A 14,234-nucleotide genomic window follows, 5' to 3' on the forward strand; every position below is an offset into this window, starting at 1 on the left:
GCTGAAGCCCTCCTCACCCTCAACCCAGGGCTGAGACAAGCCTGTGGCGCGGCCTCTAATAAGGCGCCCCGCCTGTGCTCTCGAGCTGGACGCTGAGCTCACCCCTGATGCTGAGGGCGAGTAGCACTTCAGTTCTATTTTTAGGAAACAAATATTTTCCCACGGCCAGTTTGCTGCAGGCCAATCTGGATCCCTCCCAGGTCAGTCACTTCAACCACCAGGAGAAAAGCCGGTCACTGGGCCTAGGTAAGGACAGGAATCTCTCCGCATTGGGGCAGGGGGAGGCACGTGGCTGGCTCAGGGAGATGGGACTGTGGCCCAGCTGGCTCAGATAGGGTAACTGTAGGTCTGTCACTCTGGTGACTAGGCAACTGGATCCTCTGGGCTTGGCAGGTCGCTGAAGCCACCCCCACACTCCCAGGTCATCCAAGTCCTGCTCCACAGTGGAACCCTCCCGAGCCCTGCTACTGAGTCGAGTCAAACTCCATGCCGTAGGTGAAATGTTGGAAAGCTCTCTTTCCTACCTAGCTGCACCCTCACAGTCCGGGCTGGGGCCCTGGATTCAAGCAGACACACAGTATGCACATGCACAGCCCAGCTCCGATCTGTTCCTCTCTGTGTGACTTTGCATAGACTTCTTTACTTCTCTGAGCCTCCCAGCCCTCAGGGCTGCTATTCACATCAGAGAGGAAACATTCTTTAAGGTGCTGGGCAATTCCTCTCTTTCCTCCAGGTTCTAGGCTCCTCAGGGTCAGGGACCTGCGGAGCCCTTCAGTCCGAGGGGACCAATCCAGGGAAGACACCGTGATCTGACTGAATAAACTATCTACCAGGGCGAAGGGCAAAGCTTCTGTGTTTTCAATTAACAAACAGCCTGTCACCTCCCTGGTGCCAGGAACAGGGCCAGATATAAAAGCCATAAATTTACATCAGAGGAGGTCTTGGACTCCCTGAGGACTCCACATGGCCCTGGGAGGCTGGGGGCCCAGTCTGGCGCCAGGGACAACTCTCAGGGGTAGATATCCGTGATGACAGTTCGTGGGTATAGAGGAGGAAGGGAGAGCATCCCGGACAGAGGCCCGACGTGCAGCCAAGGCTTGTCCCAGGAGTTGAAGAAAGCAGTGTGGCGAGTCTGCACACTCACCCGGATGCCAGTGATGCCCGGGGGCCCCGGAGGCCCGTCTTCGCCCTTCAGCCCCTCCTGGCCTTTCTCACCATGCTCACCGTCAGGCCCTGGGTCACCCCTGTCCCCCTGGGTTGGGGAGCAGGAAGAGGAGAGAGAGAATACATTAAATGCCAGTGTTTCATACTCCGGCTGCATGGGAGGACTCGCAGCCAGCTACCTTGGATGGCATACAGTGCCAGGAACTGGCCAAAGATTTGCGAATGACATGGCCTGGCCAGCATGGGGTTACTTCTGCCCTCCCATTCCCAATGCCCGCTAGCTCAGAGAGACACTGGGATTCTGACCATGGCCACCCTGGGAGTCCCAGGAGGGATTTACTTTGGGACACCTGGCTACATTCACCACTTAAGATACACAGGGAAGATGAAGAGTGGAGGGACTTTGATCCAGGAAGACCATCATGCCTGGGAGCTTCCAAGGACTACCCTGGCCCATCGTCACAAGCTGCGCTGTCAACCCTCCAGGAAGAATAGCGAGTAACCGTCTGGAGGAGCACCATTAGCTTGCTTGTTTGAGTCTCATATTATGTCGCCCAGGCTGGCCTCAACTAGAGGTTGTCATGCCTTGGCCTTCTGGGTGCTAGGATCGCATGGCGTGATGTCCACCCCCAAGTTACTGTTTGGATCAGCAGGTAGCAGCTCAGGACAAGGAGGCATTCAGTATGCGGAGCTGCCTCGAGGCAAGCCAGGCCAGCGAGAGGCAATCCACTTGACCTGCATGGGCCATCTCTGCCTTAGGTGTCTGGGCCCTACTCTCTCTCAGCTGCCCATCCCGCACTCTTCACCGCACAGGCAATACTGTCTTGTGCGTGCATGGCATGTTACAACATCCGTACCATGTTCTGACCTCTATACCTCATGAGTGCTTGTCCCAGATGATACTCTTTTGGTCCTATCTTAGAAATAAGGAAAGGGAGGCAGTGCTAAGTCCAGCTAGCTGGCCTCGAATCCCCACTCCAGCATCAGGCCTTGAGACACTGGTCCATTCCTGGGATTTGGCACTGAGGGAGGCATTCTTCCAAATTGGTGAGTGCAGCAAAGTCTTCGAGGGACCTCGGTAGAGCTGGGCCCCTGAAGTTCTGTCCATGCAAAGGGACCCCTCACATAGGCTTCCAGAGCCCGAGGCACAGGCGTTTCTAGATCTCTGTGGGGGCTGGCTTCATGAAGGGACTTGGCAAACAAATCATGGGTGCATCCTTGCATGTGCCCTGTCGTCTTACGATGCCACCCTTGTACCCTTGAGCAGAGCTCCTTCAGGGCAAGGGGTTGAGCTATAGCTCGGACAGTGGCTGCCACATGCCTATCTCCAACAGGGCTAGCAGGCATGGAGACCTGTGGCCTATGTGCAGGTGACTCAGCTGTGACTACTCAGGGATGCCCACGAGGGAGAGGATGTAAGGTCTCCGAATGAGGAAGGGAGAAGTTGGAAGCAGAACAGGGGAAGCAGGGGGCTGCTTGTCACATCTAGGAGGCCAGCTAACCACCATGTGCAGAGGTTTGAGCCCACAGGGAGGCAGAGAGAACGAAGCTAGGCTCTGCTAGTAAGCGAGGCTTGTGGTATGACAGTTGGGATGGCTGGAGCCCCGTTGTCCCCCAACCCCGTTGTAGGCTGCCCTGTGGGGAGGGCAGGGAGAGGAGGCTGTCTGGGGGAGTTGCAGGCAGTTTCTAGCTCAGCCTGGAGACCAGCCATCGATCACATATGGGGGACTGAGGTGCAGACCAGCTCAGGGCACAGCTGGGCACCGGGGTGATGTCTGGGTCCCCTCCCACTGTGCTTCTCAGAGTCCAAGCACTACCAGCTCTGAGACCCTGCTGGCCCTGGTGGCGATCTCATGGACTGCCCTGGCTCGGGCACTGCGCCTTGCTGGTCATCTGACTGCCTGCTGTCTCAGCAGCAGGTGAGCTGCTCCAGGGCAGGGCCTAGGTCCGAAACAGAATCACATTCCGGGGATGCTCAGTCACCTACCCACTTCCCGGCTTCCATGTAGCTGGGCAGGGTGTGCCTGTAGGCCCCATGTAGAATGATGGGCCCTGAGTGTCTCAAGACTCCTGCAGTACCCTGACCTTGGCCAAGGCTCGGAAGAGCTTTCCAGGTGGCCTGGCTCAACCCTCAGTCCACAGATGGGAGAACTGGAGCCAGATTGGTGAGCCAGGCAACCTCGCTTAGCCAGTGAGCAACAGAGCGCAGGGAGAGCCAGGGACCTGTGTTCAGGGGACAATGTCACTCTCACCTTGGGTTGTGCTCCCTCCTTAAGTACACTTAATCACTGTTCCACTCTGGCTGGCCTCCTCATTCACAAACTAAGGGCTCGGATCACTGACTGTGCTGACAGAATGGGAGACACCACGCAGACCACTCTGCACAGTGCCTGACAGCGAGCACCGGACAAAGGATTACGGGTGACTGCCACCAGCACAGAGGAGCAGCACCCGGAAGTCCACTGTCAACTCTTCAGCGCTGTGCCCAGACGAGAGTCAGCTGGTGCCACGAGTGCAAGTCCTGGAACACTCCATATGAAGCAGTCCTTTCTGGGACCACACCAAAACCAGGGAAGGTGCTGGGCATCCAGGTGAGGACTTTGGTCCAGGGATGAACATGCACTTGGCTTGGAAGCAGCAGTAAAGGAGGAAGCCAGAGGCAGGAACGGTGAGACAGACCACGCATGGCAGTCAAGCTGGATCTCTTCTTTCTGCCCCTGCCCCGCCCCAAGTAGAGACTGCAGAAATGTGGCTGGTCTCCCCATTAGGCGCTGCTAACGTTTCTAACTGGGAAGATTGCTGGAGGACTGAGTGAGTTCATTCACACCAATCCCTTAAGGTGTTCAGAAGTGTGCACACAGCACCTGAGCCACAGGTTTATCAGCGTCACCACAGGTGCAAGAGGCACCTGGACTGACAGCGTAGGGCTGTCAAAGGCTCCAGAGCACCCCACCAGGCCAAAGCTGTTCCTAGGAGGCAGTAGGGGGCTGTCCTGTAGACAGGTGGCCAACAGGGGGAGCTCTCGACCTTGCAAGAAAAACCATAGCCATACTTTGATCCCAGGGCAACTGCGGACAGGGCCTGGGAACTGAGATCTGAGATGGAGAAATCAAGGCTGGGGGCGGCGGGGGGATGTGTGCTTGTGAGAGCCTGTGGAGGGTACGTGAGTGAAAGGGGAGCCGATTTGCATAACCCACCTATGCGGGCAGGGCTGGACCAAGATGGGGCAGGGACAGGCCTGAGCTCCAGGTGGGGTTGGCGGTTGGGAGTGAAAAGGCATTCCCACTCAGCCCTGCCCATCTGCAGCTCAGGTGAGCGTTTGCAACACGTGCAGGAAGAGGGTTTGCTAAGGGTAGACGTTTGTACCCTCCCCTCACAGAGACTGTAATTCCATGCTTCCCCTGAGCCTTGGCTTCCACTGGGGTGCTGGGTGTGCCAATATTACCTGTGTGTCCTCAGCAAGTTTCTTAACTTCCCTGAGTCTCTTTGCTCATGGAAAGATCGAACCTTCCAAGGCAACATTGATGGAAATGGCACACAGGGGCATGGCAGACTACCAGGTACTCAAGTGCCTGACTCTACCTATATTACAGATGGTGGTAGTGACCAGAACTTTCTAAAAGAGAAGTGTGGAAGGTAACAGATAACAAAGCCCCAACCCTTGTACAGCAAAGGTCTAAGGGGGCTTCCCTGAGCTGAGAGAAACCGGTATTTTCAGGGGAGAAGGGCAGACCAGAGATGGAACTGGGCCCATTCTCAAGAGAACTAGAAATGGGTGGGCAGGATATGCAGTTACCTTGGGACACTGCTGTCCCTGCTGAAACCTCTCTGGACAACAGTCAGATGGCTTCAGTGCTTTGCGGGATCCCAGAACTTGGGAAGAAGTGACTCCCAGGTCCTGCCCCAGAGGCACACCCAGTTATACTCACCTTCAGCCCGTTGGGTCCTGTGGGGCCAAGGTCCCCCTCAAGGCCTGGCTCTCCCTGGTGGGGAGAAAGGATGTGTCACGGAGGAGGTGAACAGTGGGGTTTAGCTCCCTTCCACGGGGCAGGACCCTACTCTGGCTCTCCTGGAACTAAACAGATTGATATACAGACGGGAGGAAGGGACAAGGAAGCAGTATCTGGGGTCACTGGTTGGACTGGGGAGGAGGTGCTATCCAGAGGATAAGGGTCACTCATCACCGATGAGCAGTGACACAAGCAGACTCTCAGGGCATCTGTTCCCTTATCTGGAAAACACGGCTGGCAGCACTTGCTTCAAAGGCATGCATGCACCTATGGGTGGTAGCCATCTGAGACTTGGTAGCTGGAACTGGAATAAGAAGGTGTGGAACCCCATTTCTCGGATGAGGAAAGTGAGGCCAGGTATTGGATTTCCACGAGGAAGTTTGAAAATGATGCTAAAAATGCCAATATCCTGTATAGATCTCCAAGCAGATGTCAAATTAACTTTGCACCTCCTGGGCTGGAGAGATGGATCAGTGGTCAAGGCACTTGCCTGAGAAGCCTAAGGACACATGTTTGACTCTCCAGGTCCCAAGTAAGCCAGACACACAGTTATGCAAGTGTGCAAGGTCACACATGTGCACAAGGTGGCACAACGTATCTGGGGTTCAACTGCAGTGGCTGGAGTCCCTGGCACACCAATTCCTTCTCTCTCTCTCTCACTCACTTGCTCTCATATTAAAAAAAAAAAAGGCCACTCTGTCGGGCTTGCCTCAAAAAAGTAAATAACTAAATTTGCACCTCCGTCTGGTTTTAGAATTCAGTACTGTTTAGAGTCAGAGCTGGGATGGTCTCGGGTCAGAGGCAGGGATGACAAAGATATAACAAGCCTGCAGATTCTGCTTCTATTATACTCGTGGCAGACATCGCCAGTCAATCCACTGGAACATAAGCTCCATGAGCAGGTCTTGTGTTACTCAGTGCTGTGCTCCAGGGCCCTGGAAATGTGCCTGACCCAGAGTGGCCGACAGAGGAGCACTTGCCTGAGTTTCTTTCCTACTCAGCCTCCTCCCTGGGGCCCCAGGATCCTTCTTCAACCAACCCTCTAAGAGGACCCCACTGAAAACCATGATGGCCACACACAGCTGGATGTCTTGGAGCTCCAAGCTCCACATCCATTCTTGCTCTGACTTCGCTCATGCGTGCCGCCTCTCTACACCTGGGCGCGGGTGGCGTGAAGCCTTGCAAGGAAGGCAGGATGGGAAACGGGGAGACGGGCAGGGGAGGCTCGGCACCCTGACGGTCACTGCACAGACTCCCTGTCACTCTTGGGTCCCATCACCGACGTGCTGAGAACACTGCTGTGGCCATACGTCCCCCCAGACACACGGCTCAGAGAAGTGGACACACTGGCCGGCGGGGCTTTTCACAGTGAGGCAAGTCTCGTGGACTGCTTTTGGAAAGGGGGCGGATAACCGGAAAAGGTTTTGAGGACAAGCACATTTTTCAAGGGAAGCATTTGGAGGTTAAAGACATTTGGAGGCCTTGGGTAAATCCAAGTTAAGTCAGGGCCTTAAAGTGAAGATGTTCATGAGCAGGAGGAGACCAAGCAGACAGTGGTGTCCTGACATTGCAACCACAGAACAGTTTGCTCTCCATTGTGGTGATGCTGGCTACCAAGAGAGAACGGACCGGGCCTCCAACATTCCTGGACTGTTTCTATAGCTGACTCGGGGAGGCAGAGAAAAAAAAAAACTGCTTTTTCCCAAATTTTCCCCCAAAGCCCCAAGGGTTCCATGAGGAGAAGGCGTTTCAACTTACCCGCTGCCCAATGAGGCCCTGCTCGCCAGGAGCACCCAGAGGCCCAAGGTCACCCTAGGAAAAGACAAACACAAGTCCATGTTAGTGGAGACAGCAGCCCCAGATCCCCCTCCCCTTTCTGTCCCCAGTTCTGACTCGGGCTGAGTGAAGGGAAGTTGGTGAAAGTCTTTCTTCCCAAGGACAATGGAAAAATTATAAAACGACAACCAGAGCCCCTGCTTGAAGTCAGTACTGGACACTGGATGCTCCTGTATCAGGCAGAAAGGACCACGACCACCAGCATCATTACCATCACCATTGGTGTCAACATCATCACCACCAACACTATCAACATCTCATCCCCATCACCACCACTGCAGCACAGCCCCACTCTCATCACTGCCACCATCATCAACGACACCATAAACCTCATCGCCACCACCACTGCCATCATCTACACTATCACCAACATCAACGTCACCACTACCGTCATCACTATCACCATCATCACCACCATCACTGTCACCACCACCACCACCAGTGGACAGTCACCAGCGCACCATCATCACCACCATCACTGTCACCACCATCCGTGCTGAAGAGGCACTGTTCTAAGCACATTTTCATTCTGAACGTGTTTGGCTTTCCTTCCCAACACCTGAAGGAAAGGCATCGTCTTTCAGCAGCTAGCCCAAACTTGGAGGGGCTCCTGTGACTTGAAACCTATGCAGGCATCATCGCAGCAGAAGAGCGGACGTCGGCTGGGCCGCCGGATGGCAACTCTTGACTAAACATCTTCCTTACTCTCCTCGAGATGAGGGGAGAAACTGAACGAATAAGCCAGAGTACATGTCACTGGCCCCCCTCCAGGGTCTCTCTCATCTGGGGATTGGCAAACCTTGCTGTATGTAGCCACAGGAGACAGTGGCGCTCGGGGCTCCAGCCTTGCCCTAACTGGAAAAATCCAGTCCCATCTGCTTTACATGCAGGTGTCTTTCTCCTATCTGAGCAAAGAAAGGCAGAGGAGAACCAAGGCAGGCAGCACAGGGCTGGTCCCCCTCCCTCTGAATGGCAGGGACGCTGTCACATAGCGCAGTCCTGCAGCCCCGTGGCCCCCTGGCCCAGCATCAGCCATGCCTTCTGTCGCTAGCAGGGATGCTGGGCTCCCAGGCCTGCCGGGGGAGCAGGGCACTCCTCCTCAGACCACAGACCGTGAACTGGCTCCCAGGGCCAGGGATCAATGGATGCCTGTGTCTAGGCAGGTAATGAGGGTCACTGGTGCTGAAGTGCAGATGGTATCACGCAGGCAGGCAGGGGTAACCACCCCAGCAGGGGACCTGGGCAGGTGCCAGAGAAAACATAGCCAGGCAGGGGGCAGGGCAGGGGCTCCAAGCTGACTGGGCACTCCACTGGGCCACGCCAGGCCAGCTCCCCAGCCAGGACACAGAGACCCCATTATCCTAGGTACAAGAAAGGTCCACTTCTCTTCTAGGGCGAGGATGTAGCTGCCAGCTGTGAGCTGGTTTCAACAAGTCATTTTCCCATCTGTCATCCCACCTCACCTTCATCCCAGAGTCCCCAGGAAGGCCTGGTTCTCCCACTGCACCAGGAGGTCCCTGTGAGAAAATGAAGAAAATGACATCGGTAGTCTCTCCTTCAGCAAGGACAACACCCCAAGCCCAGCTCCAGGCGAGGGGATAACCAAGGTCCAGAGCAGACGAGGGACATGCTCAGGCCACACCGCAGAGGCTGCAGCTTCAGGGACTTAGCCAGACGAGGTTGGGGCAGACCAATAGCGCCTCTGGACTACCGAAGCTGCTGGATCCTCGGCCTGCTCATGAGTGGGGTTTACCACATGGGAGCCCTGAGAAAGCCCTTCGGGAAAATTTGTGTCTCATGAGGCCAGAGCAGTGGGTTGGGGTAGGCCAACAATGGGCAGGGCCCAGAATTCCCATCCTTCTACTGCAGCTTGACCAGTGTGGCGAGAGTGAGAAGGGGTCCCTTAGTGGGCTGGGTCTCTGGCTATTCCTCTCTAGTGGGGTGAAATCACAGCCACGCACAGGACAGGACAGGACAAGGCAGGGCAGGGCCCCTAACACAGTCCTAAATCTTTTTCATTTTTAAGAAACTTCATTATTTATTTGTAAGCAGAGAGAGTCAGAGAGGAGAGAGAGAGAGAATGTGTGTACCAGAGCCTCCAACCATTGCAAATGAACTCTATTTTTTTGTTTGTTTGTTTTTCAAGGTAGGCTCTCAATCTAGCTCAGGCTGACCTGGAATTCACTCTAGTCTCAGGATGGCCTCAAACTGTCTGAGATCCTCCTACCTTTGTCTCCCGAGTGCTGGGATTAAAGGCATGCACCACCACACCCGGCTTGCAAATGAACTCTAGATGCATGCACAATTTTGTGTTTCTGGCTTTATGGGATATAGGGGAGTGGAACCTGGATAGTTAGGCTTTGCAGGCAACTGCCTTGACTGTTGAGCCATCTCTGCAGCCCCAGTCCAAGGCCTTATTCTGTCCTGGGACTAGAGGCTGGCTCCTACTCTTCACCCTGAGCCCTGCGCAGTCCTGCCCTCCCTGTTGGGTCTCTGCCCTCCACTCAGCAGAACTCCATACCATGCCATCTCTCTGGGCCAGGGGAGGACTGACCAGCACGTGAGAGCCCTGCAAAGTGGGCTGGGATGTCCCCAGCAGAGCAGAAGACAGACAAAGGTCCCTCAGCACTCACCTTGGGTCCCATCTCTCCTAGAGCACCAGCTGGCCCTTGAGGTCCCTGAGAGCCCTGGAGACAGAAATACAGATGTTGGGAGAAGCCATCCTGTGTCTCCTTTGAGGTGCGAGGCTGGGTCACGCAGTCTGGCGCGGTGAGTGACGGACAGGAGCACAGGCCCTAGACTGTGTAATCCTCCCCCAGCACCTGGCTTCTCTTCACCCCATCTTGTGAGCATCCCCCAGCCTGCCCACGCTCTCCTATGCACCCACCTAAGGCTCAGCCCCAGAGCCTGGCTCACCGTGCCCTCTGCCTGCCCTGCCCTGTTCTCAACGGAGCCACCTCTGGGAATCCCTCGGTCCCCGCTTCCCTGCCTGTCTAGGCATAAAAGGGTTTTCATGGTGCTCCAGCCGGTCCAGGGATACTGACACCCACTCCAAACCCATTCTTGGAACATCTTCCACAGGACAAGCCCCTACCCCCTCACCGTCCTTTCCCTGCCTTGCCTGAGGCCCCCTTCTTCCTTGCAGGGAGTTTGGGTCATTGTCAGTTGACCCCTCTTCTCCCTTCCCCCTGTCTTTCTACACGCTAGGGCCCTGTCCCCACTTTCTCAGATCATCTTCACAACAGAATGGCAGGAAGGATCCAGCCTGTCGGGCAAATGAGCCAAGACTCACTCCAGAGCTGCAGGCCACTCTCGCCCTCCCCACAGGCTGCCCCGGCACTGGCCTTTCTCTCCCCATCTACTTGGCCCCAGTCCCAGCCTGCCAGGGTAGAGGTGCTGTGGAGGAGGGAGGGGTCACTTACTGGTTCTCCTGGGAGGCCCTTGGCACCTGGTGGGCCTGATGGACCTGGGATGCCCTGTGGAGAAAGACATAAGTGGCCTCATCTCTCAGGGTCTCCTTCACCTTGTCTGGTCCCTTGACCTCAAGCTAGTCACAGTATATTAGAGTCCCATGCGACCCTCTGCCTCAGGCAGAGGGAGGAGATATGCTGGCCAAGGTCCAGGGCACCTGTGGGTTGCAAACTCATGGCAATTGGGCCCCACCAATGCCCAAAGCCCCACTCTGAGAATTTCCAGAACAGACAATACTCACAGGGAAGCCTCGTGTGCCTGAGTGGCCTCGTTCTCCAGCCATACCCTGGAAGCACATTGCGGTTGATTAGAAGCACACACAATAGTACAAGAGATAGAGGAAGGGCCTGGCAACTGGCCAACACAGCCATGGCATACCTGCTGTCCAGGCTGGCCGGGTCTGCCCCGAGGTCCCGCAGGGCCCTGTAGAGAGCCAAACATGAGGACTGGGAGGAGGGACGATTGGACCCCTCACAGAGAAGGGGGTTCTCTGCAGGAGAGGAAGGGGACTCCAGAGACCAAGGGTCCTCATGTGTGGAAAAACTAGAGGTCTGATAAGGGGGTAGCTGCTGCAGTCACCCCTGGTATGTTAGGGTCAAGAACAGGACCTTTCCTTCCAAAGGGGTAGGCAGAGAGACCTAGGCTCTGGAGACCCTTGAGAGCCAGAGGGCACAAATGAACCCCTCACTCAGTGGCCCACCATTGCCTTCTCTTACTCCAGGCTGTAGAAGGTGGGAGGGTGACCGCTGTACCAGGCCACGTCCCCTGGGACCTTTTGTCCTAACGGGCTTGGGGCTGGTGCTTAGGTCCTTGACCCACAGGGTGTGAGTGAGGAGGGGCAAGTCAGGGAGCCAGTACCTTTAAGCCCTTGGATCCCTGCTCCCCAACTGGTCCATCTGGTCCTCGGGGCCCCTGAAATAAGAAGATGGTTCCAGTACAGTGGACTAAAGGGTAGAGGTCTCCCTTGAACAGTGAAACAAGGGACAGGGCTGCCCAGAGCCTGGGGCTCACCCTGTACCTCCCCTTTGACACAGTGCCCAATGAAGGTCACCTTCTGCGAGGACTGAGATGAATGACTCTGCATAGGTCACAGCCAAGGCAGGTCACAGGGGAACCCTCAATGCAGCTGGTACATGAGTCATCTCGTCTAAAGAGACCTGGGCAAGAGTCACCAGCCAACCCATTTCACAGACGAGATTGAGGGCCAGGATTGAAAAACTGTGCGGCCATGTCCCCTCAGCTGGGTGTTCAGCCTGCTGCTGTCTGCTATGTCCCCTCACTCACGGCCCAGTTCTAAGGAGATAGAGCCAGGCTGGGACAGGGCACCCTGGGTCACAGGCTGAGCTGGTAGGCAAGCCACTAGGCTGAAAGATGCTCATGGCCCTAGGCTCTGTGTCTGGCATGGGCTCACACATCCCTGGACAGGTACAGTCCTTGGAGCTGAGGGGAGACTGAGAGCTGAGTCATACAGTACCCTGCACACCCCAGGGACCAAAGCTTTTCTGGGAGAAAGGTCAGGACTTAAAAGAATAATGTCAATTACAGCAGCAGTCACAGAAAAAGTGATTCTAAGAAAAGGGACAGAAGAGGGAAGTGGACTTGCTTGTGGTCACACAGCTTGGAAAGGGAGAGCCAGAAACTGAACCCAAGTCAGCTAGATGTCCATTTATTTCCCAGTAGTGGCCACAGTTTACTGGGATGAAGTGAGCATCCCATCACGGGAGGGGAGTGGGGTGCAGGCCAAAGCCTACCAGGAAGGTTGCACACAGGGCTGATCACTGAAGGAGACAGGCTCTAGAAGCCAGGGTCCAGCCTGGTGGAAGAGCACCCTTCTCTCCTATCTGGACAGAGCAGAGGGCTGCCAGCGACCCTGTGTGCCCAGCTGCTGTGCTGGGAGATGGCACCCAGCAGTCCCTGTTGTAGGGCCACTAGGCTGTCAGGTTCCTTCCCATGTGCCCCAGGTGGATCCTCCCACGGCAGGTAGGCCAGGGTTTCCACTGGAGCCACATCTACTGTTACCCATGGACCACATGTGTGGTCACATCTGAGGTTGCCCTCCAGCTGGGCCAGGTCAGGCTCAGCAGGACAGAGAAAACCAGGCCTATTGCAGCTCCATGAGAAAGAGCTATAGGAAGGAGAGGGAAACTCGGCCCTGGGGTCAAGGCTGCCTGGAAGTGACTAGATACCCATACCCTGGCAGATTGCTCTATTGTGGGCCCATTTTGCAGAGGGAGGAGCAGAGGCTGGAAAGGGGAAGTAAGGTGTCTGAGGCCTCAGGGAGGAACCAGGATTGGAGGCCAGGCTCTGTTCTGAGGGCTCAGCTTTTACACCCAACTCCCAAATCTCAGCAGCCCCTCACAGGATGAGCTGCATATCTGAGAGATGGGAGACTCCGAAAGGTTGAGAGACCTGCCCAAAGCTGCATAGCTGGGAACCAGGGGTGCCAGGATTTGCCCCTCACATGGGTCCTTACATCTTTCACTGCAGGGTGGGGGGACCAAGATGGTGTGCACAGCCTCTCCCAGAGCAGAGCTCACAGGACTCTAGGGCCCCCACCCTGCCCCTGACCTGAGCCCTTCAGCGCTCATTCTTCCCGGGGAAGTGATGGGCTGGGCTGCAGGGCCTACAGACAAATGAGCAGAAAGACTGCACACCAGCCATGTCCACCCCCATGGCCTGTAGGGAAACTGGGGCCCAGAAAACAGTAAGCCTACCTAAGGGCACAGGGTAGGGCAGGAGTTGTGCAGGCTTAACCAGAACCAAGCTTTCCCAAACACAGTGGGTGCTTCTCTAGGTCCCCCACCCCAGTGACTGCATGTGGCAAATGGTTGCAGGAGGCTTGTCCCATAGGACTTTAGGACGGGTGCTACAGGCACCCCCACTCCAGTCCCCACACATCCCTCCCCACCCTGAACACTGCTGTGTGGCTGGGAGACTGGGTTTCTTCAGGTGGAGGAGATGTTCTCCAAGTCACTGCTGGCAAGGGGCAGGGGGATGGCTGGGGAGCTCAAGGCAGGAGGGGACTGAGCCTCATTCTGGGACCTGGTGGGAGTCCAGGGCCAACAGAGCTCACTGTGCAGCTAGTGAGTTTCCTGGGCAGAGGGAACCAATGGGATAGGACTGTCCATGGGTTTCATTACCACTTCACGAGACCCAGAGGACAGAGGTATTGGGAGGGATCTTGGCAGCCAGAGAAATGTCTCCTTATCTTTCCCATCAGGCTGGCTGCTCAGGCCATCTGGCTTAGGGAAAGTCCTAAAACGAGTTAAGATCCAGCCAAGAGGAGACTAATGTCGTGTCTCTCTCACAGGGCCTGGCAATCAGCCTGGGTCGCCTATGCCATTTCATTTGCTCTTTACAACAAGGCCACGTGCCCTGGCACCTATACACTAGTTGGCAAGAGACCATTCCATCCACCCTCCCTTCAGGATCAAAAAGGAGGCCCATGCTGGTATCTGGCTAAATGCATATATTATGCTCACCAAACTGCCCTGTAAGCACTTTTCTTAACATCCCTACCCATCTATTAATGCTACTCTCATGCCTGGTTAGAGAAGCATCTCTTCTCAGATGGCAGAAACCTCTGGGGTGACTCAAAAGGTGCCATGGTGCTGAGAAGAAGGGACAGTGAACGTTCAGTACTAATTAAGACAGCTCTATCACATTTTCCAAGGCTCAAGGTCCATGTGGAAGAGGTGGCAGAAAGAATGTCAGAGCCAAAGGAAGGGCAGGGCTGCCTACAGTGCAGTCTGC

At 55.6% G+C, this 14,234-nt stretch overlaps 1 protein-coding gene across 2 annotated transcripts in view; it reads right to left on the bottom strand.

The window, feature by feature from the left end:
- Col27a1 (collagen type XXVII alpha 1 chain) overlaps positions 1 to 14,234 on the bottom strand; it is a 129,922-nt gene that overhangs the window by 29,245 nt on the left and 86,443 nt on the right. For both annotated transcript variants that reach the window (XM_045141753.1, XM_045141752.1), the window contains exons 29-37: positions 11,340 to 11,393; positions 10,860 to 10,904; positions 10,723 to 10,767; positions 10,433 to 10,486; positions 9,644 to 9,697; positions 8,474 to 8,527; positions 6,933 to 6,986; positions 5,094 to 5,147; positions 1,145 to 1,252 (exon numbers count right to left, since the gene is read on the bottom strand). In XM_045141753.1, the coding sequence (XP_044997688.1) occupies positions 1,145 to 1,252; positions 5,094 to 5,147; positions 6,933 to 6,986; positions 8,474 to 8,527; positions 9,644 to 9,697; positions 10,433 to 10,486; positions 10,723 to 10,767; positions 10,860 to 10,904; positions 11,340 to 11,393 (522 nt within the window). The remainder of the gene's footprint in view (positions 1 to 1,144; positions 1,253 to 5,093; positions 5,148 to 6,932; positions 6,987 to 8,473; positions 8,528 to 9,643; positions 9,698 to 10,432; positions 10,487 to 10,722; positions 10,768 to 10,859; positions 10,905 to 11,339; positions 11,394 to 14,234) is intronic.

This window comes from Jaculus jaculus, chromosome 1 (assembly GCF_020740685.1).
Source record: "Jaculus jaculus isolate mJacJac1 chromosome 1, mJacJac1.mat.Y.cur, whole genome shotgun sequence".
Lineage (NCBI taxonomy): Eukaryota > Metazoa > Chordata > Mammalia > Rodentia > Dipodidae > Jaculus > Jaculus jaculus.